General features: G+C 37.0%; 1 protein-coding gene across 12 annotated transcripts in view; it reads left to right on the top strand.

Annotated features, from left to right (window-relative positions):
- Nucleotides 1-25,337, top strand: part of UBE2U (ubiquitin conjugating enzyme E2 U (putative)) — an 80,696-nt gene that overhangs the window by 16,437 nt on the left and 38,922 nt on the right. For 8 of the 12 annotated variants that reach the window (XM_021097767.1, XM_021097769.1, XM_021097772.1 and 5 more), the window contains exons 5-7: nt 3,407-3,504; nt 8,976-9,096; nt 24,747-24,795. In XM_021097767.1, coding sequence (XP_020953426.1) covers nt 3,407-3,504; nt 8,976-9,096; nt 24,747-24,795 — 268 coding nt within the window. The remainder of the gene's footprint in view (nt 1-3,406; nt 3,505-8,975; nt 9,097-24,746; nt 24,796-25,337) is intronic. The other 4 variants (XM_021097775.1, XM_021097776.1, XM_021097768.1 and 1 more) reach the window with 3 other exon arrangements.

Below are 25,337 nucleotides of genomic sequence, written 5' to 3'. Positions count from 1 at the left end.
CATTGCCATAGGGAATAGAGAATCTCTGTCTCTAGGAGGGAAAAGTACCGGAAAACTTGTGATTACTCTTCTTTTCCTCCGTCACTCCTCCTAGAGTGACTTATCTAACTGGGGACATGGGAGCAAGAATTGAGCATGCGTGGCCCAGCACTTTCTCTCCATTCTCTTTGCAAACAGCCTGGCCTTAGGGTGGGTGCAACCTTGATTTCTCCGGGTAGGAATCTTAAGCAGGCCTTCTGTTTAGGGATTAGGTTCAAATCAGGGTGACTTTTGTGGAGGTTAATTAAAGCCTTTGATCAAATGCATTCTCCGTTTCAGTATTACGGTAAAGTTGATATTCTTCACGAACATCTTTAAACATTGTGGCCTATTTCATTGTATGATGAACCTGGGAGGGAAGGAGTCTCATTTATTAGCTCCCAAACTCCAAAAGATGGCTCTATATGGTTCTGAGTTTTTAGATACATGAAATGAAATTGCCTTTCAAGATGTTATTTTCACTCCCACCAGGGAGTGTATATAAAGTTCTCATTTTAGCACTCTCCACTGAGCACTGAAACTTGAGAGAAATTTTTTGCCAAATTGATAAGAATCTTGCTGTTTTAATAAGCATGTCTTTAAATACTTGTGAGTTAAACATTTTCTCACATCCGTTGATTGTATTTCTTATTTTGTGAATTGTCAGCCTTATGATCAATGTTATCACATTGTCCTAGATGTGTCCTAATATTTGCCTTTATCACTAATTCTAAAATTCCATTTATGCTTTCTTTTTAACATCAGGAATTTAAAAATTTTTATGTAGTCATATCTATTCGTCTTATCCTTTGAGACGTTTGCAATTATCTTTAAGCTTATATGACCCTTTCTCAAAACAGTCAAATCATCATTTTCTGATTCTATAGTTTTATTTTTCATAGTTAGTTGTACTTTTTCCAAACACTGATTTTGTTAATGAACTGTGTGAGGCCAACCTTCTATATGTTTTTCCAATTTGTATTTAAAAGAACAAAGCTGGCTGGGAGGTTTTGCCGTCTTCAACGTGTAGGTTCCATTTCGGGACCTAAGGCATTTACTCTGTCACTGTTTCCAGCCAGTGGGAAGGATAAAAAGAGAAGAGGGCAGGACAGGCTTCCTTAAGAAAATGTGCTCGACATAAGACTGAAAGCCAAGGATTGGGTTGTACCTGGTTTTCACAGTCAATAACTAGTTATAGTAGATAGTCCAGTGGGACACAAAGTGTTCAGTGGACAAGAGTTTGTGTCCAACTTCAACAAAACTAAGGTGACTCTACACTTCAGTTCATCATAGAATGGATGCTTCTAGTCCAACAACAATTTAATTTTGCGATAATTTTGTTAATAAAGGTTTTAGCTGATAAAATTTTAAAAATTTGACATTATGTCAGAGGAAAAATAATTGCTTGGTTATGTCAGCTACTGGATTGTTTCTATGGTCATTACACTGTAAACCTGCAATACCTAAATACCCACTTAGGTTAAATGAGACAATATACTTTTTTAATTAACATTGTACTCTATGTCCTTTATTTTACTCTTCCTGTATAATATTTGTGTGAACATAAAAGTATTCATATTTTTATCTACACTATTTGAAAGTAAAACATAAATAAAATGACACTTCACCCCATGAAAAAAAAAAAAAAAAAGAAAATGTGCTCTAGAAGGTGCACACTTTACTTCTACCAATATCCCATGATTAAGAAGACATAGAAGGAGTTCCCGTCATGGCGCAGTGGTTAATGAATCTGACTAGGAACCATGAGGTTGTGGGTTCGGTCCCTGCCCTTGTTCAGTGGGTTAAGGATCTGGCGTTGCCGTGAGCTGTGGTGTAGGTCGCAGACGTGGCTCGGATCTCGCATTGCTGTGGCTCTGGCGTAGGCCGGCAGTTGTAGCTCCAGTTCCACCCCTAGCCTGGGAACCTCCATATGCCGTGGGAGCGGCCCAAAGAAATAGCAAAAAAAAAAAAAAAAAAAAGAGAAGAAGACGTAGAAGACACCTGGCCACCTCTTGCTAGAGGAAAGGCTGGGAAAATGTGGGCAACCATGTATGCATCTAAAACTGTATGGGAGGATAGGGTTAGGGGCAGGCACCATTTTTCTTATTACAGAGAGAAGAAATGGAAAAGAGCAAATGCTGGAGGACCTTGAGTAGTTTGCACAACACTTTTTATACTTTTTTTTTTTTTTTTTGTCTTTTTAAGGCTGCACCTGTGGCATATGGAAGTCGATTCAGGGCTACAGTTGCCGCCACAGCCACAGCATCACCAGATCAAGCCACATCTGCTACCTACACCACAGCTCATGGCAACGCCAGATCCTTAACCCACTGAGTGGGGCCGGGGATCGAAACTGTGTCCTCATGGATGCTCGTCAGATTCGTTTCCGCTGAGCCACTCTGGGAACTCCTGTACCATTTCTCGATCATCTTTTTTTTTCACCACTGAGTCATAATTTCACTTTTGGTGTACAACAATTTTAATTCAGACTAGGATTTGTTTCTAAATTTGCTTATCTCATTGTTTAATCTTGTGTCCCAGTGCTCTGTGACAGTTATTGTAGTTTTACAATACAATGAGTTAAAGACCCCTCTTTTCACCTTTTCGAAATTTTCTTCCTGATCAGATTGTGGTGATGGTTGTACAACTATAAATATAATAAAAAGTTTTACCTTTTTATTGTAAAATTGTTCTATTGGAGTATAAATGTTTTTCTCATTTAACAAAAATTATTTCTTCATTAATAAATGTATCATTAATAGTGATAGCCATCATTTTTTGAGGATCCACTATATGCTAAGTACCCTGTTCCTTGAAGATAGATACTTTAATTATATCCCCATTTCATGTATTAGGCAAGTGAGAACTAGAGGGTAAAGTTTTTTTTTTTTTAATTTTTAATTTTTGTTCTTTTTGGGGCCGCACCACGGCATATGGAAGTCCCCAGGCTAGGGGTCAAATCGGAGCTGTAGCCGCTGGCCTATGCCACAGCCACGGCAATGCCAGATCCATGCCGCATCTGCGACCAATACCATAGCTCACACTGGATCCTTAACCCACTGAGTGAGGTCAGGGATCAAACCTGTGTCCTCATGGATACTAGTCAGATTTGTTTCCACTGAGCCATGACAGGAACTCCTAGAGGATAAAGTTAATTGCTCAATGTCACATACCTGATAGGCAGAGGCGTCAACAGTCAAATTTGTGTGTATCTGACACCCAAATCCATGTTCTTGACAGCAGCCCCCCAATAACTGTCACATTCATTACAAATAATTTTCCTGATTTCTCATTTGCTTTCTAACTTTGCCTATCATATGTTGATGTTCATAAGTTTACATAATAATTTTGTTATATGTGTCAATATTAAACTATTATTTTGATACAGTAGACCCATACACTGGCCGGCCTTGTATAGATTTTTTGGACAACCCTCGTAAGTGGAATAGAAACTATACATTGAGCAGCATCTTACTTACCCTCCAGGTAAGAATAGATTAATATAATGCTCTCTTAATACTTGAATTACCCCAGTTATTCAAAGTATAAGGAATCAAATATACACCGCATATTTAAATATTTAAAGGGTTTGCGTAAGCTTATATAAATCAATAGCATTTCTACATCAAGCCTGTAAAATGGAATTTGAATCATCAAGACTCTTATTTTTAAAGTGAAATTGATAGTTTAGGTCCTTCCCCACCAAAGAATATGTATTTTATAAAAGAAGAAAAGAACTGTTTGGATGGTTTCAATTCTGGAAATACAGTCTTAGGTTTGCTTTTGGCTCCAAACTTCACTTTATAATATTGAACAGGCCTCTTAGATCTTTTCTCATTCGTGAGCCTTGCCTTCCTCAGAGAGGTGAATCGAGAGACTACAGCATAAAATGTTCAGCTTTATCCTTTGTTGCTGACATTGTTAGCGACTCACTTTTATAAGTTTTCATATCAAACCCAATGAACACGAACCAGGAATTTCCTCCTCTTTTCAGATAGATGCCTGTTTCTAGAATGCACCCTTTACCTCCTGGATCCATGGTCTTTAGAAGAATCCTCAGTGTTGTGTTATTCCCGACCCTCAAAGAGCCTCCCTTCTCATCCTACCTGAAATGCTAAAATAAATGATTTCAATGGCACTTGCTTGGACCACTCCCATCTGGCCCAGCAAGATTCTGTCCATGGACCGACTCATCATTAATCACATCTGGAGATAAACTACTGCATTTTGATTATCTGGAATACCTGGAGTATAAAATATTCCGGCTTAATTGAATTTTCTCAGTAGCATAGAACTATATAACACACACGTTCCATCTCTCCCATTTCTTTCTTTCTCTTTTCTTTTTAGGGCCACTCTTGTGGCATATGGAAGTTCCCAGGCCAGGGAGTCAAAGCCAAGCTTCAGCTGCCAACCAACACCACAGCCACAGCAACACTGGCTCCAAGTTGCATCTGTGACCTAAGCTGCAGCTTGCAGCAGTTAACCCACTGAGTGAGGCCAGGGATCAAACCTGCATCCTCATGGACACTATGTCGTGTTCTTAACCCACTGAGCCACAATGGGAACTCCTCCCATTTCTAATTTTTGAAAATGAAATAAAACTGACCATTGATTTTCTAGTCATCTTGGTATGCTGAGTAAAATTTAGCATTTTTTAAAATTCAGTGTTCAATTTATTCATTCACTCATTCTGCAAATCTGTATTGAGCCAGATGTACCAGTGCCAGGCCAGGTCTGGGAGAGAGATTTGAGCAAAAACCCTGAGGAAGTAAGTGGGCATAATATGCAAATTTGTGGTTGATCTTTCGGATTTCTTCAAACTGAGTCATCCTATCTCTTCCACCTAAATAGGACCTGCCTTAAAGATAATAAAAATGAATGCTCTCAAAAATGTAACAAGTGAGGGTAAACCAGAATGAAATGGTGGACATTTGAATTGCAGCATAATTTCATAAAAGGTAAATTGGGGGCTGCAAGTCCACCTTGCTTGGCTTCACATCTTGGTTCTGCTTCTTAATCCGTTTGCACTATTGGACAGGTTTCTTCTCAATGCCTCTGTTTCTTCATCAATAAAACAAGGCTCTTAGCAACTACCTCATATAGTTTATGAGGACTAAATGAGTGAATACAGAACCATGAGTGGTCCAAGAAAATAAATCAGTAAAACCTAGTTAATATTTTGATCTTAATTTTAACCAGTAATATAAAGTGGCAACTAACTGTTACCATATACATCATGGAAAGCCAGTAGATTACACAGTTGTTGTTTTTTTAATAGATTTATTAAACAAATATACATCCATTAGAGGAGATTTTTATGATGATGGAAAGGAAAAGAAATCGTTGATAATCATAAAGAAAATTCCTTACCCTATTGTTATTAGCATTTTCTTCTGAGCTTTTCTCCTGTGTTTTGGTTTAAAATCTTCAGTTCCACATTTCCTACAGGGTCAAGTCCAAATTTTGTTGCCTGACAAATGATTTACTTCTCCTCACACCTGGGCTTTAGACTCTTCCAAACACATCGTGCCATCCCACTCCTGTTTATATCTTCAAGCTTTTCTTCACTCACAGTGCTTAGTTCAATTCAGGTGAAAAGGCATTTAGAGAGTTCTAAACTTTAAAGGTGGAAACCCCAGTCAGCCTTGGACCTTAAAAAGTGCTTGGTCCCATTCCCCTTCTGACTTGCAACCCACTTTCTTCTCCCTTTCTCGGTCTGTCCGGAAAGCAGCTTCTTACATTTTAAGAGGGAGATAATGGAAAAAAAGAAAAATCATAAAATAAAAAAATTTTTTAATTAAGTAAATAAAATTAGGTGTGTTTTAAAAAAATTAAAAAAGAGTCAGATCAAATGAACCCTCCTCTGGGATGTCCTTGCTGATTTCCTTTCCTAGGTGAAATTAATGGCTTTGGTTGTTGGGGGAAGGGGAGCTTCCTCTGAGACCCACCCAGTAAGGGCTACCCAAAGCAAATCTCCATCAGAGCACTGTAATGCCGTAACACACATGCTCTTTCATTATCTGTCTTTCTCTATTGAACTACAAGCTTTCTGAGTTCAAGAAACAAGTCTAATTCATGTGGGAGGTACTAAGTAACATGATTGAAGCCACAAATCTGGATTTTTTACATCATTACAATGATGGTATATTTATGTACAAATTACATAGCCTATTTCTTTTTCACTTAATATTTTATCTCAAGTAATTTCCAGATTGTTATAGTTAATTTTTTTTTCTTTTTACGGCCCCACCTGTGGCACATGGAAGTTCCCAGGCTAAGGGTCAAATTGAGCCACAGCAACATCAGATCTGAGCCACACCTGTGACCTATGCTGCAGTTTGAGGCAACACCAGATCCTTAACCCAGTGAGCGAGGCCAAGGATAGAACTTGCCATCTTCACTGATGCTATGTTAGGTTCTTAACCTGCTAAGCCACAACAGGAACTCCCAGTTAATATTTTTATGGCTACTTAATAGTCCTTTGAAGGTCAGTGCTGCCCCCAAAAGCGTTCAGCTCTTATGGAAATGTACAATATCTGTGCTGTCCAATATAGTAGCCACTAGTCTCATGTTCAGTACTGAGCACTCGAAATGCGGCTAGTGTAACTAAGGAACTGAGCTTTTCATTTTATTTAATATTAAGTAATTTAACTTAGACTGATTTCTGACTACAATCTTTTGAGTAAGAGGTGAGACATTTGTAATCATCACACTGTTATCCAAGGAAGTGATACTTGAAATGGTGTTTAAAATATTATAAAATCTAAATATGCTAATCATCTCCTCCTAAAATTTTTCCAATCTTAATTTCTTCAGAAAGTTGTGCTTCCATATATAATGCAAGAGTAAATATCATAGAAGAAATTTCATCCATAGAAGAAATTGGCAATGGGCTTTAACGAATATTATAAAATATAGACATTGGTACAGTTGGTATTGATGCTTCAAATTTTTGTGTTTATCCTCTGGCTGGCCTTTCATGTTATTTCATCCTATCACATGGCCAATTTAAAGGTAGAATTAAAAAAAAATTTTTTTTACTATTTTTAGCAGAGTCTTATTTGCACACTTTAATATAGTCCTCATGTTTTTGTTCTTTAAAAATCTTTAAATATACTGAATACCTTGTGTGCATGTTATATGAGCGGTAGGTAAATGCAAAGACTTGAATAAACTTTACCAAATGTGCCTCTCTGAGTAAGATTATCTCTCCAGCCAAAGACCAAAACTTGCTCTTCAAGCTGTTTCATCTGCTTCACACCTGCTTTGAAAGATAAATGTAATCCACATTGAATCCCTTATTAAGCAATTATAATATTCCTGGAAATATAGCCAAATGTATTTTCCAAATAGGAAAAAAAAACCAGCAGAAAATTCTTGTTGCCTTTGAAATAGCAGATGCCAAATATCAGATGCTTTCATTAGTGAAAGATTGCCTTTATTTCCATGACTCTTAACCCACAATAACCCCCATTGACCTGTACCTACACTTAGACATTCTGGTAGTTATTATTTTGGCTGTATTTTATTATCTAGTTTGTATGTTATAGTGTAAGAGTCACTATACTGAATTATTACATATTTAAAATTTGAGCTAATATTCATTTTGAGATGCCAACTAATAAATAAGATCATGGTCCAGCAGAACTGTTAAGATGTGGTTATTGCTGGTCACCTGTTTTGTCCAGATGTCCAGATACTATTGTAGGCAGAATTTTGAAGATGTCCCCTCCCCCCAAGAGTCCCATCCTCTGGTTATTCAAAGACTAATTTGGCTGTGAAGGAACTTAGCAGATGGAATTATGGTTCCTAACCAGCTCTCCTTGAAATAGAAAGGTTATCCTGAATTATGCAAGGGAGCCCAAGGTAATTGCATGAGCCCTTGATGGTAGAAGAGGAAAACAGAAGCGTCACTCAGAGAAATTCAGTAAAGAAAGAGAAAGGAGGGAGTTCCTGCTGTGGCTCAGCAGGTTACAAACCCTACCAGTGTCCATGGGAAAAAAAAAGAGTAAAGACAGGAGAGGTCCAAGCATGAGGATGAGGATTTTACCTTTCCCTCTGAGATGCAGGGATTCACGTGTAAGGTCTGGCAAGAGACATCTCAGGGCTGTAGGCAGCCCCCAGTTAACTGCCAACAAAGAAACAGGAAACTCACTCCTACAAATACTGAATTTAGGAACTGAATTCAGCCGACAAACAACCTGAATTATTGGGGAGGCATATTCTTCCCAGAACCTCTGATAAGAGCCCAGGCAGCTGACACTTTGATTTCAGTCTTCTTAAATCTGGAAGAGAGAAACCAGCCCAAGCAACTCCGACTTCCTACCTATAGAAATGTGAGATTCTAAGTCTGTATTGTTTTAGACATTGAATTTGTGCCAATTTGTTACTACAGCAGTAGAAACCTACTACAGATAGCAAATTAATCATTCAGTGATCTGGAGGGATCTTAAACTGTATGCAAGCTTTTTTTTTTTTGCTTTTTAAGGCTGCACCCATGGCATATGGAGTTTCCCAGGCTAGGGTCCAATTGGAGCTACAGCTGCCAGCCTACACCACAGCCACAGCAACGCAGGATCCTTAACCCACTGAGGCAGACCAGGGATCGAACCCACATCCTCATGGTTCCTAGTTGGATTCGCTTCCACTGTACCATGATGGGAACTCCAAGGTTTTAATACATTTTTTTTGTTTATCCATGATTTAGCATGATTCATAGTAAAATGTAATGTATTTTTAATGAAAATGTTTCAATGTTTACTGCTATGTTTGCATGAATATATAGTATAAAACCAAGATAGATCAAGAGTTTCTTAAGATTAGAGACCATTTCTCGTTTGTCTTTGTATACATTGCAGGTATTTAATGAATGCTTTTTGAATATTGTATGTATTGTTTTGTTTGCTTAAGAAAAAAGTTACTTTAAAAACTTTATTCTGTGTGTTATTTTATAGGTTATGCTTTCTAATCCAGTGTTAGAAAATCCGGTGAATTTGGAAGCAGCCCAAATATTGATGAAAGATGAAACTCTGTACAGATTAATAATTCTAAGACTTTCCCGCCAGGCATTAAAATGTAAGAAGTGCCTGCTTACTGTTATTTTGCCAATTGTTAATTATTTATAGTAAGGAAATGATCTCACAAATAACTTGTATATGGGAATATTTTCTGTACCCATTTTTAGTAATGAAATCATACTAAGATCTCTCTTACTATCCCTCTTTGTCAAACCCATCAGTCTGATTCTTTTTTAAAGATTATTAAAAACTGCAAGCTTAGTAGCTTTAAATGTCATGATCATATGGACAAATGGTGGCCATGAAACTAGTCTACCCATCATAAAGATAGGACATCAATGTTAACTCTCTGATCTAAGTGGATACTTCTTGTCTTCACCTTTCTTACCCCAGATCTCACTGATATGGGACACCTTTTCCCTTGGTTAGCAAAATGTTCCATTTTGGTTTTCTGGAGAGTCCTCCTTCCACATATTTCTTCAAAGATCCCATGTGGAAATGACACCTGCGCTCTTCAGTTTTTCTGCCCTTTTGACCAGGGTTTTTCTGATACCCTTGGTTTGCTCTCTCTCATCCTGCCAGCAACCTTTTCATGACTCAGCTCCATCACCTCTGTTGCTCCTGTGCTCTCTCTGCAGTTGGCGGAGCAGTGCTCTTGGCTCCTTGTGCCCAGAGGGGTTTGCCACAAATGAAGGCTGGGCTCCTGGTGATACAGCTCTTTGCTTTATATTTGGCCCCTCTTTTCCGCAGGGCATACTAACTGGTATGGTCACCTCTCCAATTGGCAGGCCTTGTTGTTCAGACTCACCATGCCAAACTGATCTCTCTGGTGCCTTTTCTCTCTTATGTCTGTGATCTCTTTTTCCAGTCCCTTCTAAGACTTGCCAGTCCATTAGTCAGATCTGTATAATTTGTGACCAAGTTCAGGTGCTCCTCCCAGGGTGTCCAGGCCTGATGCAGGCTCATCAGGCATCTTTTCAGTATCTTCAAATATGTCATGGTTGTCCCAGAGTTCTTCAAAATCCCCTGACAGTTTTGAAGTGGGTTTGTATACCGAAGAATGGTACTGCTTCCCTCTGATCATACTGGAATACAGCAGCATCCACCTCCGTGCTCAGTATCCTTCACACGCATTAAATGTTTGTGGAATGGCTGAATGAATGATGTGCATCTCTTAACCTTTTGTTGAGCCCCACAGTACTATCATCATACAGAAATATTCTACACAAAGCTATGTCATATTCTGGAGGATGGAAATTTAAAAACAGGTTTTAAAGAATTTTCTATGGCAAATAATTCTGTGCGATAGAATTTGGTTTTGCCCTGCAGAGAGAAGGATGAGAAGAAACCAGAAGACAGATTGGCTCTTTCTTTTCTCTTAGGCTGACGTCACCCCTCATTCCTTTCAGTTCCCCAGCATTACCATCAGACCAGACAGGAAAGCTGTCCGTGTTGCCAAAGCACCCAGCAAATGAGTGACAAAGCAAATAGTGCTTTGGCAAGTTCTCACTATAGTCTTTATTTGTGTTGCTGAAATATGTGGAAATCCAAGACAGAAAATAGTTATCATCTTGGCTGCCACCACAGCAGGACTGGAATGGTACCTACAGAGCCAGGAAGAGAATGATTTTCTGCAGCTTCATATGGGTAAAGTGCTGTGATATACAGTGGAGGCAGTTGCTATGGTGGGACATGCAGAAAACTCATTCATCTAAATTAAATGGTAGAGTAGTATTGTGTGGATTTCTGTGAAAAATTGCATCCAATGAGAATGAATTACCAGTAAAAACTTGGGGGAAAATAAGGTCTCTACTACAATGCTGCAAGAATCAGTTCTTGGAGTTCCCTTGTGGTGCAGTGAGTTAAGGATCTGATGTTGTCATATATATTGAATATATTAATAGATCTAGAAAAATGTAGAGGAAATTATTGTCCTGTTTTTATTTTTTGATTTTTAAAAATTAAACCATAGTCAGTTTACTATGTTGTTTTAGATTCAGGGGTACAGCAAAGTGATATATATTTTTTCAGATCTTTTCCCTTCTTGGTTGTTGCAAAATATTGAGTATAGTCCTTGTTGGTTATCTATTTTATATACAGTAGCGTGTATATGTTAACCCCAAACTCTTAATTTATTGCTCTTTTCCTTTCTCCTTTGGTAAACATAAGTTTTTTATGTCTGTGAGTCTATTTCTGTTTTGTATGTAAGTTCATTTGTATCATTTTTTAAAAGATTCTACATATAAATGATATTTGATATTTGCCTTTCTCTGAATGGCTTACTTCTTAGTGCCATAATCTCTAGGTTCATCCATGTTGCTCTAAATGGCATTATTTCATTCTTTTTTATGGCTGAGTAGTATTTCACAGTCAAAATATGTATGTATTCACACACATCTTCTTCATATTCATCACATCTTCTTATTGATTCATCTATCGATGGACATTTAAGTTGCTTCCATATCTTAGCTATTGTAAATAGTGCTGCAGTGAACACTGACGTGCATGTATCTTTTCAAATTATGATTTTCTCCAGATTTATGCCCAGGGGTGGGATTGTGGGATCATATAGTAGTTCTATATTTAGTTTTCTGAGGAATCTCCATACTGTTCTCCATAGTAGCTGTAACATTTTACATTCCCACCAATTGTGAAGAAAGGTTAATTTTCTCCACACCTTCTCCAGCATTTATTATTTGTAGACTTTTTGATGATGGCCATTCTGACCAGTGGGAGGTGATAGCTCACTGAAGTTTTGTTTTGCATTTCTCTAATAATTAGTGATATTGAACATCTTTTCCTGTGACTTTTGTCTATCCATATGTCTTCTTTAGAAAAATATCTGTTTAGATTTTTTTACCTTTTTTGATTGGGTTCTTCAGGTATTTTTGGGTTTTTTTTTTTTTATATAAAGCTGTATGAGCTGCTTGTATATTTTGGAGATTAATGTCTTGGTCACATTGTTTGCAAATATTTTCTTCCATTCTATAGGTTGTCATTTTGTTTTGTTTATGATTTCTTTTGTTGGGTAAAAGCTTTTTATTTTAAGTCCCAGTTGCTTATTTTTGTTTTATTTTGTTTTTATTTTCCTTACTCTAGGAAGTAGATCTGAAAAGATATTCCTGCAATTTATAGCAAAGCGTGTTCTGCCTATGTTTCCTCTTAAGAGTTTTATAGTATCTGGTTTTACACTTAGGTCTTTCATCTATTTTCAGTTTGGTGTAAGAAAATGTTTTAATCTCATTCATTTACATTTAACTGTCCAGTTTTCCCAGCACCACTTATTTAAGAGACTGTCTTTTCTCCATTGTATATTATTTGCTTCCTTTGTCATAAACTTATGAATCCATAGGTGCATAGACTTATCTGAGCTTTTATCATGTTCCATTGATCTATATTTCTGTTATTGATGATGACAACTTTGTAGTATAGCCTGAAGTCAAGGGCGTGATTCCTCAAGCCACAATTTTCTTTCTCAAAATTGCTTTGGCTATTTGGAGTCTTTTTGTTTACATAAAAATTAAAAAATTTTTGTTCCAGTTCTCTGAAAAATACCATTGGTAATTTGATAGGGATTGCATTGAATCTATAGATTGCCTTGGGTAGTATAATCATTTTTGACAATATCGGTTCTTCTAATCCAAGAATCTTTCCATCTGTTGTGATAGAAAGATCACTGTCAAATGGTTTATCTTTTCATGTTTGTGTCATCTTTGATTTCTTTCATCAGTGTCTTATAGTTTTCAGAGTATAGGTTTTTAGGTAGGTTTATTTCTAGGTATTTTATTCTTTTTAGGTAGGTTTATTTCTAGGTATTCTTTTCAATGAGATGGTAAGTGCAATTGTTTCTTTAATTTCTCTTTCTGATCTTTTATTGTTAGTGTACAGAAATGCAAGAGACTTCTGTGTATTAATTTTGCATCCTGCAAACTTTTCTAAATTCACTGTTGAGCTCTAGTAGTATTCTGATATCATCTTTAGGATTTTGTATGTATAGTATCATGTCATCTGCAAACATTAACAGTTTTACTTCTTCTTTTCCAACTTGGATTCCTTTTATTTATTTTTTTCTGATTGCCGTGGCTAGGACTTCTAAAACTATGTTGAATAAAAGTGGTGAGAGTGAAATCTTTGTCTTGTTCCTTATCCTAGAGGAAATGCTTCCAGCTTTTCACCATTGAGTATGATGTTATCTCTGGGTTTGTCATATTTGGGCTTTATTACTTTATGATGTAGTTCCCTCTATGCCCACTTTCTGGAGAGTTTTTATCATAAATGAGTGTGGAATTTTATCAAAAGCTTTTACTGCATCTATTGAGGTGATTGTATGGTTTTCATTCTTTAATCTGTTCATGTGGTATATCACATTGATTGATTTGTAGATATTGAAGAATCCTTGCAGCTCAGGATAAATCCCACTTGATCATGGTGAATCATCCTTTTAATGTGTTGTTAAATTCAACTTACTAGTATTTTGTTGAGGATTTTTCCGTCTATGTTCCTCAGTGATATTGGTCTGTAATTTTCATTTTTGTGGTATCTTTGATTTTGGTATTAGGGTGATGGTGGCCTTATAGAATGAGCTTGGGAGTGTTCCCTCCTCTGTAAATTTTTTGCAATAATTTCCAAAGAATAAGTGTTAGCACTTCTCTCTCTCTCTCTCTTTTTTTTTTTTTTTTTTTTTTGGTCTTTTTAGGGCAGCATCAGTGACATATGGAAGTTCTCAGGCAAGGGGTCAAATTGGAGCTGTAGCTGCCAGTCTATGCCACATCCACAGCAACACCAGATCCAAGCTGCGTCTGCGACCTATACCACAGCTCATGGCAACACCAGATCCAAGCTGCGTCTGTGACCTATACCACAGCTCATGGCAACACCAGATCCAAGCTGCGTCTGTGACCTATACCACAGCTCATGGCAACACCAGATCCAAGCTGCGTCTGTGACCTATACCACAGCTTATGGCAATGCCAGATCCTTAATCCACTGAGCAAGGCCAGGAATCAAACCTGCATCCTTATGGATACTAGTTGGGTTCGTTGCTCCTGCACCACCACGGGAATTCATTTTCTCTAAATTTTTGACAGAATTTGCCTGTGAAGCTCTCTGGCCCTTGACTTGCATTTGTTAGAAACCTTTTTTATAACCAACTCAGTTTTAGTACTTGTAATTGGTCTGTTCATATTTTATATTTCTTCCTGGTTCAGTCTTGAGAGATTATACTTTTCTAAGAATTTGTCCATTTCTTCTGGGTTGTCTATTTTATGGGCATATTGTTGCTTGTAGTCATCTTTTATGATCATTTGCATTTCTGTAATGTCGATAGTAGCTTCTTTTTCATTTCTAATTTTATCGATGAGTCTGGCTAAGGGATTATCACTTTTGTTTATGTTTTTAAGAACCAGCTCTTAGTTTCACTGAGCTTATCTATTTTTTTAAATCTCCATTTCATTCATTTCTACTGTGATCTTTATGATTTCTTTCCATCTACTTACTTTGGGTTTTGTCTGTTCTTCTTTTTCTAGTTGCCTTAGGTGTAAGATTAGGTTGTTTATTTGAGATTTTCCTTTTTTCCTGAGGTAGCCTTGTGTCACTATAAGCTTCCATCTTATGACTGCTTTTTCTGCATCATATAGGTTTTGGATTGTTTTGTTTTTGTTTTTATTTGGCTGTAGATATTTTTAATTTCCTTTTTGATTTCTTTGGTTATTTTTTCATTATTTAGTAGCTATTGTTTGGCCTCCATGGGTTTGCTTTTTTTTTTTTTTTTTTTTGCAGTTTTTCCTTGTAATTGATTTCTAATCTCATAGTTTTATGTTTGGAGAAGACAATGATGTGATTTCAGTTTTCTTAAATTTACTAAGAAATTTGTGGCCCAGCATGTGATCTATCCTGAAGAATGTTTCATGTGCACTTGAAAACAATGTGTATTCTTCTGCTTTTAGATGGAATGTTCTATAAATATCTCTTAAGACTACTTCATCTAATACATCATTTAAGGCCTGTGTTTCCTTGATTTTCTCTCTGAATGATCTGTCCATTTCTGTAAGTGGGGTGTTAAAGTCCCCACTATTATTGTGCTATTATTGATTTCTCCTTTTATAGCTGTCATTTGCCTTATATATTGAGGTGTTCCTGTGTTGGATGAATGTATATTTATAATTGTTATATCTTCATCTTAGATTGACCCCTGATTATTATGTAGTATCCTTTTTCTCTTGTAACATCTTTATTTTAAAGTCTATTTTGTTTGATAGGAGTATTGCTACTCCAGCCTTCTTTTGATTTCCATTTGCATAAAATACCTTTTTCCATCCCTTCACTTTCATTTTGTATATGTCTCTAGATCTAAAGAACGTCCCTGTAGACACCGTATATATGGGTCTTTTTTTTTTTTATCCATTCAGCCAGTCTATATCTTTTGGTTGGAGCATTTATTCCATTTACATTTAAGGTAATTATTAATATTTAGGTTCTTATTTTCATTTTATTCATTGTTTTGGATTTGTTTTTATAGGTCATTTTTCTTCCTTTCCTCTTTTGTCCTCTTCTCTTATGATTTGTTGACTGTAAAGACAGTGTTGTTTTTAGATTCCTTTTTCTTTTTGTATGTGTTTCTATTATAGATTTTTGGTTTGTGGTTACCATGAGATTTTAAAATAGAAGTACATATATTTATGTATATGATTGTTTTGAGTTGCTGATCTCTTAATTTCAAATGCATTTCAAATATCCAGCATTTGTACTCTCCTGCTCTCATGATTATTGGTTTTGATATCATATTTGTGTGTGGATAATTTCTTACCTTTACTGTATGTTTGTCTTTATTGGCAAGCAGTCCCATTTCGTAATTATCTTGTTTCCAGTTGTGGCCTTTTCTTTTCTGCCTAGAGAAGTTTCTTTAGCATTTGTTGTAAAGCTGTTTTGATAGGGCTGAATTCTTTTAGCTTTTGCTCATCTGTGAAGCTTTTGATTTCTCCATCAACTGTGAACTAGATCCTTGCTAGGTAGAATATTCTGGTTGTAGGTTTTCCCTTTTTCATCATTTTAAATATATCATTACACTCCCTTCTGGCTTGCAGAGTTTCTGCTGAAAAATCAGCTTATAACCGTATGGGAATTCCCTTGTATGTTATTTTTGCTTTTCCCCTTCGGCTTTAAAATTTTCTCTTTGTCTTTTTGTCAATTTGATCACTATGGCATGTTCCTCCTTGGATTAGTACTGTATGGGACCCTGAACTTCCTGGACTTTTGTGACTGTTTCCTTTTCCAAGTAAGAGAAGTTTTCAGCTGTTATATCTTTAAATATTATGTTAGGCCCTTTCTCTCTCTTCTCCTCTGGAACCCCCATAATGTAAATGTTAGTGTGTTTGATGTTATTCAAGAGGTATCACAAACTATTCTGATTTCTTTTTTCTTTCTTTCTTTCTTTTTTTTTTTTTCAGGCCACACCCCTGGCATGTGGAAGTTCCCAGCCCAGGGATTGAACTCAACACCACAGCTATAACCAGAGCCACAGCAGTGGCAATGCCTGTCCTCATTTCTTTTCATTCTTTTTTCTTTATTCTGTCCCATAGCAGTCATTTCCACCACTTTATCTTCTGCTATTGATTCCTTATAGTATATTTTTCATTTCACTTAATATATTCTTCAGTTCTGTTTGGTTTCTCTTTATATTTTCTCTTTGTTAAAAACTTTTTATAACTTCTCACTCTGTATGTCTGTTTTTTTCCCCTGATTTCTTGGATCATTTTAACGATCATTACTCTGAACTTTTCTCAGGTAGATTGCCTTTCTCCACTTAACTTAGTTCTTCTGAGAGTTTATCTTGTTCCTTTGTCTAGAACATATTCTTTTGCCATCTAATTTTGTTTATAATTCTATTTGTATTTTTATAAATGTAGTAGGATAGTTACATTTCTTGACCTTGGGATATCCTATATGTCCCAGCAGTGCCCTCCCCTCTCGTCACCTAAGGGCCAGAGACCAGTTGGCCCCAGGGTAGTTTCTGACCTGTCTTTGAGGATTCTGTTCTGCAGGCTGTTTATGGTAAGTTTTCTTGCTTCTGGTGTCTTCCCTCTGGAGGATAAGGCTGGTCTAAAGGCTTATGCAGGCTTCCTGGTAGAAGGAGCTAGTGCCTGCCCACTGGTGGGTGGAGCTAGGTCTCAGCCCTATAGTGGGCAGGACTGTGTTAAGGGGTATGTCTAGAGGTGGTTGTATGCTCAGGAAGTATTTAGGTATCCTCTCTACTGATGGATGTGGCTGTGTTCCTGCCCTATTTGTTGTTTGGCCTGAGGTATCCCAGGCCTAGAGCCTACAGGCTATTGCATGGGGCCAGGCTTGGTGCCAAAATGTTAGCCTCCTAGAGAGCTCATGCCGGCAAATACTCTGTGATTCCTCCACCACCATTGTCCTTGTCCCAGAGTAAGCCAGAGCTGCCCTCCACCTCCTCTGGAGACCCTCCAAGACCAGGAGGTAGGTCTGGCCCAGAATCCTATGAAGTCACTTGCTTTTGCTCTGGATCCTGTGGTGTACAAGACTTGTTGTATGCATCCTCTAAGAGTGTAATCTCTGTTTCTCACTGTCCTATGAAGTGCCTGTAATCAAACCCCATTGGCCTTCAAAGCAAAATTCTCTGGGGGCTCCTCTTCCTGATGCCAGACCCCTGGCTGAGGAGCATGACATGGGGTTCAGGGCTCTTACTCCTGTGGGAGAATGTCTGTGATATAATTGTTCTCTAGTTTGTGATTGCCCACCTGGGGTGGGTATGGGCTTTGATAATATGAGTTTGCCCCTCCTCCTGTCTCATTGTGGGTTTTTTTTTTTTTTATGTCTTTGGATGTAGAATATCTTTTTTGGTAACCTCCAACCTTTTTTTTTTTTAGTCAATGATTGTTCAGCAGTTATTTATTTATTTATTTATTTTGGCATTCTCATGAGAGGAGGTGAGTCCAAGGTCCTTATACTCTGCCATCTTGTATCTTCCCATCCTTCTATTATCCCATTTTTAGATAACACAAAACTAGAATAGATAGTTAATTGTATCATGAGAAACTCAAGAGGCAGCTAACTGTATCATCTCTATAGGCATTTATTTACAGCAATAACCTCAGTGCCCAGCATGGCAGTATCTGGTTGTAGGTATTGAATAAAAAAATTGAAGATTGAATTAATGGAAAAAATACATGTAAACTTAGATCCTGATTTTACTTCATAGTTTAAAAAATGCTTTCATATCCTTTTATTTATCTAATTCTCTACCTCTTCCTCAGTGAGGAAACTGAGGACCATGAAGGGATTAGCCCAAGGCCAAGCACAGCAAGCTGCAGAGCCAGAGGTCCAAACTGTGCATTCCCAGTGCTCCTGTATCTCCAGTTCTATGAGATGAGCATAAAGTCATTCATTCCTGATCAAAGAATTAAAAATTTTAAATACAGAATAAAATAGACCTGACTTCATAGCAGAACTTTATGAAACTATGAAATAGTTTTTGGAGAGCTATTTGAAAATAAGCTTAATGTGAATAGAAAGTACCCTCTTATAAAACATGTGTAGTGTGATAACTTTCCCTACTCTGGTTTGTGGTGGGGGCTCTCTACTAGAATACCAGCATGCTCAATTTGGAGCATCACATTTCTTGTGGCTGAAGAAACTGTGTTTAGCTAACGGAAGAAAAGGTAAAAGGCAGCTGCAAAAGCTGTTTTTAAAATTTTGAAGGAATTTCCTATGGAAAAGGGAAATTTCTTTTTTTATCACTCCAGGAATCTTAAGTCAGGCTAATGTTGAAGCTACTAGTCAGTCACAGCTTCCATAGGCTTGCTAGGTTATAGCCACTGATGTCCAGGATATATGCTTGTCCCTTATTTGTGCCAGAACATATCTTGAATGTACTGGGGGCTTTTTTTCTCATAATTAGTGGTCTAGAATTAATTTTGTTAGCCTAAGTCTAAGCCTGGCATTTGATATGTAGACATGCCAATGCCTCTCATTCCCCAGACTTTCCCTAACATCTGTTCTTGGCAAAAAGCTAGGTCTTTGCCTTAGGGTACTGACAAGAACACACAAGCTCTGAGTTCAGATGCTATTAGTGGAGGTCCTAATGACCTTTCCATGTCCTGGCAGCATCTTCTTGTGGCCTAGACCCTGACTCCCTTACTTATAGTTTTGGTGCTCATACAGACCAGACTACCTAGGATAGTCCTGGTATAATTATTTCTAGTTTTCCCTTTCAATCCGTGTTCCAGTTTGGACAACAAGTTACATGGTCAGTTGGATTAACTGATCTTCCCTAGAATCAAAATGCCATCATAGTTGTAGCATACCCAGTGGTAAAGTCCATCCAGGCCCAACTGGCCAAAGATGAAGGACTTTCTAACAATTCAAGTTGCCTAAGAATGAGCAAAGCTGTGTTGGCAGGTGGTAAACTCCCTATAGCTAAAGGTATGTTTTTATAGCTAGTATTCATTCAGTAGGACTTACAGACTGTTTTTCAGGGATGTTGTCAAAGAGCATTTTGCCCAATGTTGGAAGTTGGACAAGGGGATCTTTCAAGTGCCTTCCAGGTCAGACTTCAGTTTGGTTATGAAAACTTGGAGATCTGGAAAGAGAGTGCATAACAACTGTTTGACCTCCTAGATTCTGAGTATTGCTACTTATTTTCTAATTTATTACAAAAGGATTTCATATATAGTAGTTCCCCCTTATCTGCAATTTCACTTTTCCAGTTTTCCGTTACCTGCGGTCAACCATAGGCTGAAAGTAGGTATTAAGTAGAAAATTTCAGAAATAAACAATTCATAAGTTTTAAGTTGTGCACCATTCTGAGTAGCATGATCCAGCTTCGACCCTCCTGGGACAGGAATTTTCTCTTTGGCCGGTGTCTCCTGCCTGTTAGTCACTTAGTAGCTATCTGGGTTATCAAATCAACTGTCTGATATTTAAGGTATTGCAGTGCTTATGTTCAAGTGACACATCTTATTTAATCATGGTCCCAAAGCACAGGAGTAGTGCTGCTGGCCATTCAGATATGCCAAGCAGAATCCATAAAATGCTTCCTTGAAGTAAAAAGTGAAAGTTCTTGACTTAATAAGGAAAGAAAAAAAATCATATGCTGAGTTGCTGCTAAGATTTATGGTAAGAATGAATCTTCTATCCATGAAACTGTGAAGAAGGAAAAAGAAATTTATGCTAGTTTGGCCATGATACCTCAAACTGCAAAAGTTACAGCCACAGTACCTGATTAAGTGCTTACTTAAGGAAAAAAAGTCCTTAAATTTGTATGAGCTATTTTGTGGGAGAGAGATCACATTCACATAGCTTTTATTATAGTGTATTGTTATAATTGTTCTATTAGCTATTGTTATTAATAGCTTTCTGTTCCTAAGTTACAAATTAAGCTTTATCATAGATACATATGTAAAGGAAAAAAAAAAAACACCTTAGTACATATAGGGTTTGATACTATCTATGGTTTTAGGTATCCACTTGGGGGCTTGGAGTGTATCCCTTGCCAACAAGGGGAACTGCCGTAAACCCATATGGCTTTTCTTTTTTCCAGTTTGTCCTAGTGCATTTTTGTTCCTATGTGGTTATATGGTCAAATTACTTTCTGTTTATCATGTTTGTTTTGATGTTTAAAACATAGGGATCATATAATCTATAAAATCTTTGGTTGAAAGAAAATGCAAGCTTATAAAAGTAGTAAAATTGACTAATGGTACCAAGCCTAAGGTAGTAATTTTTCTCGTAGCTAGATATATCCCTATAGCCTTTGTTAAGGGAGAATCATTCTACTAATAGTAGTTTCAGATTCTTATCTAAATGAACTAAACTGTAACACAATTACTGACAAATATTATGACAATCCTAATATAAGAATAGAGAATTATAGAAATAGTAGGGAGATTATACTACTAATTCACATTATGTACTTTTAAAAAACCTGATAATTGTGCAAATACATCCCGTTCTGCTTCAGTTAGGAAGGTGTTGTGATAAGCGTCTGATTCTTCTTCAGTTTTTCAATTTATCCTGTTTTTCTTTTTAAGTCCTCATCACTATAGATCATTTCTATGATTGGAGCAGGTGAGGATCATAGGATTTAGGTTTGGGTTTTTTTTTCTCTTTTAGAGGGAGTACTTGTTAGGTGCAGGAATGCTCTTTCCTCTTTTCTAGAGGAACTTCTTTCTGGATGTCAGAAGAAAACTTTAGTGCAGCAGCGTATAGCTTACTCATTAAAGAACTTGAGCTTCAGCACCATCATTCATGACTCCAGTATTATTACAGATACTCTGTTGTCAGATGTGGGAGACCTGAGTTTAACAGGATGGTGTGCAGGATCTGTTTGCTGGGGTCACAAACCTCTTTTTTCCTATTTGTATTTCATTGCACCAGATAGTCCAGTAACTTTTAGCAAGTCTCTAAAGTTGTTTGTTTTAAATAACACTGTTAAAGTATTTATTTCTATCAAAGAAAAATTGTTCATGACTTTATTTTATTTTTTTTTTTTTTTTTTTGCCATTTCTTGGGCGACTCCCTCGGCATATGGAGGTTCCCAGGCTAGGGATCGAATCAGAGCTGTAGCCACCAGCCTACGCCAGAGCCACAGCAACGCGGGATCCGAGCCGCCTCTGCAACCTACACCATAGCTCATGGCAACGCCGGATCCTTAACCCACTGAGCAAGGGACCGAACCCGCAACCTCATGGTTCCTAATCGGATTCGTTAACCACTGCGCCACGATGGGAACTCCTGTTCATGACTTTAAGGACAAATAATACAAATCATTTTTTTTTTAAGAAAATAAAGCAGACCTTGGAAGCCACACCCACCATGGATAAGAGCCACCCCACAAGATACCAACAGCTTTCAACACTTTTAGTTGCTTCTTTTTGTATTTACCACTATATTTCTAAGTTTATTCTATACTAATATTTCTGAGGTTTTCAGTTATTTCTTCTGAAAGGTAAAGATTTTTGGTTTTGTTTTTTTGGCTACACCTGAAGCACTTGGAAGTTCCCAGGCCAAGGATGAATCCAAGCTGCAGCTGCGACCTATGCCACAGCTGTAGCAATGCCAGGTGCTTAACCTACTGTGCCACAGCAGAAATTCCAAGATTTAGTTTTTATACTGCCATTTTCATGCACATTTTCTCCCTCCCATTCTCCTAACCTAATTTGTCTACATTAATATGACTTAGTAAGTATTTATCACAGATGAGCCATAAATGATTATTTTTCTTTTCTTGTGAAAATAGCCTATTTTCTCATTTCCTTGTCTTTGTTTTCTGGGATTTTTTTTTTTTTTTTTGGCTTTAAAAGAAAATCTACCATTTATTCTTCCCATAAGTTTTCTGACAGAGCTATAGGAAAAAATGCCAGGTATTCAGTCAGTTTGGTTTTTCCCCTGGGAGACATCGTTTCCGAGGCACTCATCCTCCTCCTCCAGTTCTGGGTGGCAATTCTCTCACTGGGATCCTGGGTGACCCTTTTAGCCTGCTTTTTGGGCTGGAGCTCCTGCTGGATCCCTCCTTTTCCTCTTGGTTGGTTTGTGCCTTCATTTTGTTGGAGCGCTTCCTCCAGGAACTTCCTAGTACGTGAGAGCTGAATCTTTTTATTACTTGGCATGCCTAAAAATGTATTTATTGCATTCTTAGATGTTCATAATTTGATTAAACTTTTGGTTAAATAGTTTGAAAATAATTTTCTTTCAGAGTCGTAGAGACCCTTTTACCTCCCAGTTTCTAGCGTTGCTCTTAAGAACTCTGGTTTTATTCAGACGCCATTCTTCACAAGTGATATATTTTCATTCTGGAAGCTTTTAAAATCTTTTCTTTATTCTTAGTGATCTGAAATTTCTTGATAATGTTTCTTAGTGTAGTTTTAATTTTTTTTCTTCCTCATTCATTATGTAGGGCTTTTAGTAGGCTGTTTAAATCTCAAACTCTAATTTTCAGTTTTGGAAATTTTTATGTGATTTCTTTTATAATTTCTTTTCCCTCCAGTTTTCCTGTTCTCTATTCTAAATCTCCAAAGGTTTGAATGTGAGATCTCTGATCTGTTACACTCATTTTTTTAAAAAACTCAATGAATTTTATTATATTTTTTGTTGTACAACCATCATCACAACCTAATTTTGGAACATTTCCATCCCAAACCCCCAGACGACCCCTCCCCCCACCACCACCCTGTCTCCTTTGGTAACCAGAGTTTTTCAAACTCTGTGAATCAGTTTCTGCTCTCAAATAAGTTCAATGTATCCTTTTTTAGATTCCACATATAAATGATAGCATATGATGTTTGTGTCTCACTATCTAATTTCACTTAGCATGATAATTTCTAGGTCCATCTGTGTTGCTGCAAATGCCATTATTTCATTCCTTTTTGTGGCTGAGTAATATTCCCTTGTGTCTATGTACCACATCTTCTTGATCCACTCCTCTGTCAATGGGCATTTAGATTGCTTCCATGTCTTGGCTATTGTATATAGCGCTGCAATGAACATTGGGGTACATATATCTTTTCAAGTCATGGTTTTCTCTGGATAGATGCCCGGGAGTGGGATTGTTGGATCATATGGTAATTCTATTTGTATTTTTTTGAGGAATCCACATACTGTTTTCTAATTTACATTTCCACCAACAGTGTAAAGGAGTTCCTTTTTCTCCACACCCTCTCCAGCATGTATTGTTTGTAGACATTTTGGATGATGGCCATTTTGGCTGGTATAAGGTGGTACCACATAATAGTTTTGATTTGCATTTCTCTAATAATTATGTTACTCTCATTTTAAAAAATCTATTTTCTCTGATTATCCATCTCTTTGCTTTTTGTTCTATACTCTTGAAAATGTCCAGAAAAGTATGTTCCTCATTTTATTTTTCTCCCTGTTTACTTGTTTTGGTTGTTATTGTTCATGATAATGACTTTACTTAAATATCTACTGATCTTTGACTATCCATCTGTATGATAGACATGTGATGAATGAAAATCATTGAAAAGATTGGAAATTTTGAATGCAAACTGGACGTTGATGGTTTTATCTCATCATAGGGTTACCCAATGAGGACTTAGCATCAGTTAAGGCTTGACTGTTTTTTCTAAGACGAATCCTCCAGTTTTATGCCTGAAGAGAGAGGTTTTAACTAGTTACACTCTAGGAGCTGGACAAGGAGAGGGAGTAAGGAGTCCTTCTTATTCAATATGAATCATTTGATTTATTCCCTGCCTTCAGTCCCTTACCATACTCTTGTTCTGCTTTATACCTAGTCTTCCATCCTTCTTTCTCAGTTTCTCCAGAATTAGACCTCCTCCCTCCTGCCCAGATAGTGATGGCCATCTGGTTGCATAGGATGAAGGGTATGTCTTTGGTGTCTGTGCTATACCTTTCACCTTTCAGGGGTATCTGGGACCTCTAATTCCTGCATCATTTCTCAAATTCTGAAGTGTGAATCTACTTGCTTTTTATTGGCCCCTTCTCATCCTGACATAAAGTTTCAAATTTCTGTGGTCCATGAAGAAGATTACCAGTTGACATTTGCTTTCTGTCTTGAAAATTTTTCTTGCCATCTTTCTCTTGCTGTCTTTGAGGTTTTACACCTTATTTTTATTCCTTTATTATCATCTTATTGAGGCTTTGGAAAGATTGCGCTTAAGGCCATATATTCAGTCTTCCAAGTAAACTGGAATCTTTTCATATTTTTCTTTACAGTGAACAATGACAGTTCTGAGTCACATAAAGAGCCAGATAAACTTATCAGGTAAGTTTTTCTCTATGTAATTCCATACCAGTTTATATACTAAAAGAACCATTGATTTAAGCTATGTCTTCTCTTATATTTTCATTTTTTTATCTTTGAAAACTTTTTATTTTTCATTTAAATATATTTTATCTTAAAATAGCTCCCTACAATGATATTTTCAGGAAGAACATAGAAAAGATTGAATTCTTTCTAGATCATTGAATTAAAATTGAATGTAACTACATTAGCTTGCCTACTCTTTTAGTTTTTATTTTTTATGGCTTAAAAAGAAAAAAAAAGCATGTTTTCTACATTATAGATACAACCAGTATAGATCACAAAAGTCCAGACAATTTAGAAGAATATAATATTATGGAGGAAAATGGTGGGACTTAGGACCAAAGCTGTTGTATACTTGGGAGACCACCTGACAATGTGACATCAATTCAGCCTTAAACACCTGGACAAAGTGTAGGTCTGTAATGTCAAATAGGATTCTGCATTTAGCTTCTCTAGAATTTCCATCAGTCTATTTTGATAGTCAATCAGATGTAGAAAAC

Source organism: Sus scrofa, chromosome 6, assembly GCF_000003025.6.
Source record: "Sus scrofa isolate TJ Tabasco breed Duroc chromosome 6, Sscrofa11.1, whole genome shotgun sequence".
NCBI lineage: Eukaryota > Metazoa > Chordata > Mammalia > Artiodactyla > Suidae > Sus > Sus scrofa.
The sequence above is the reverse complement of the archived record's forward strand: the minus strand, read 5'-3'. Positions and strand labels throughout refer to the sequence as shown.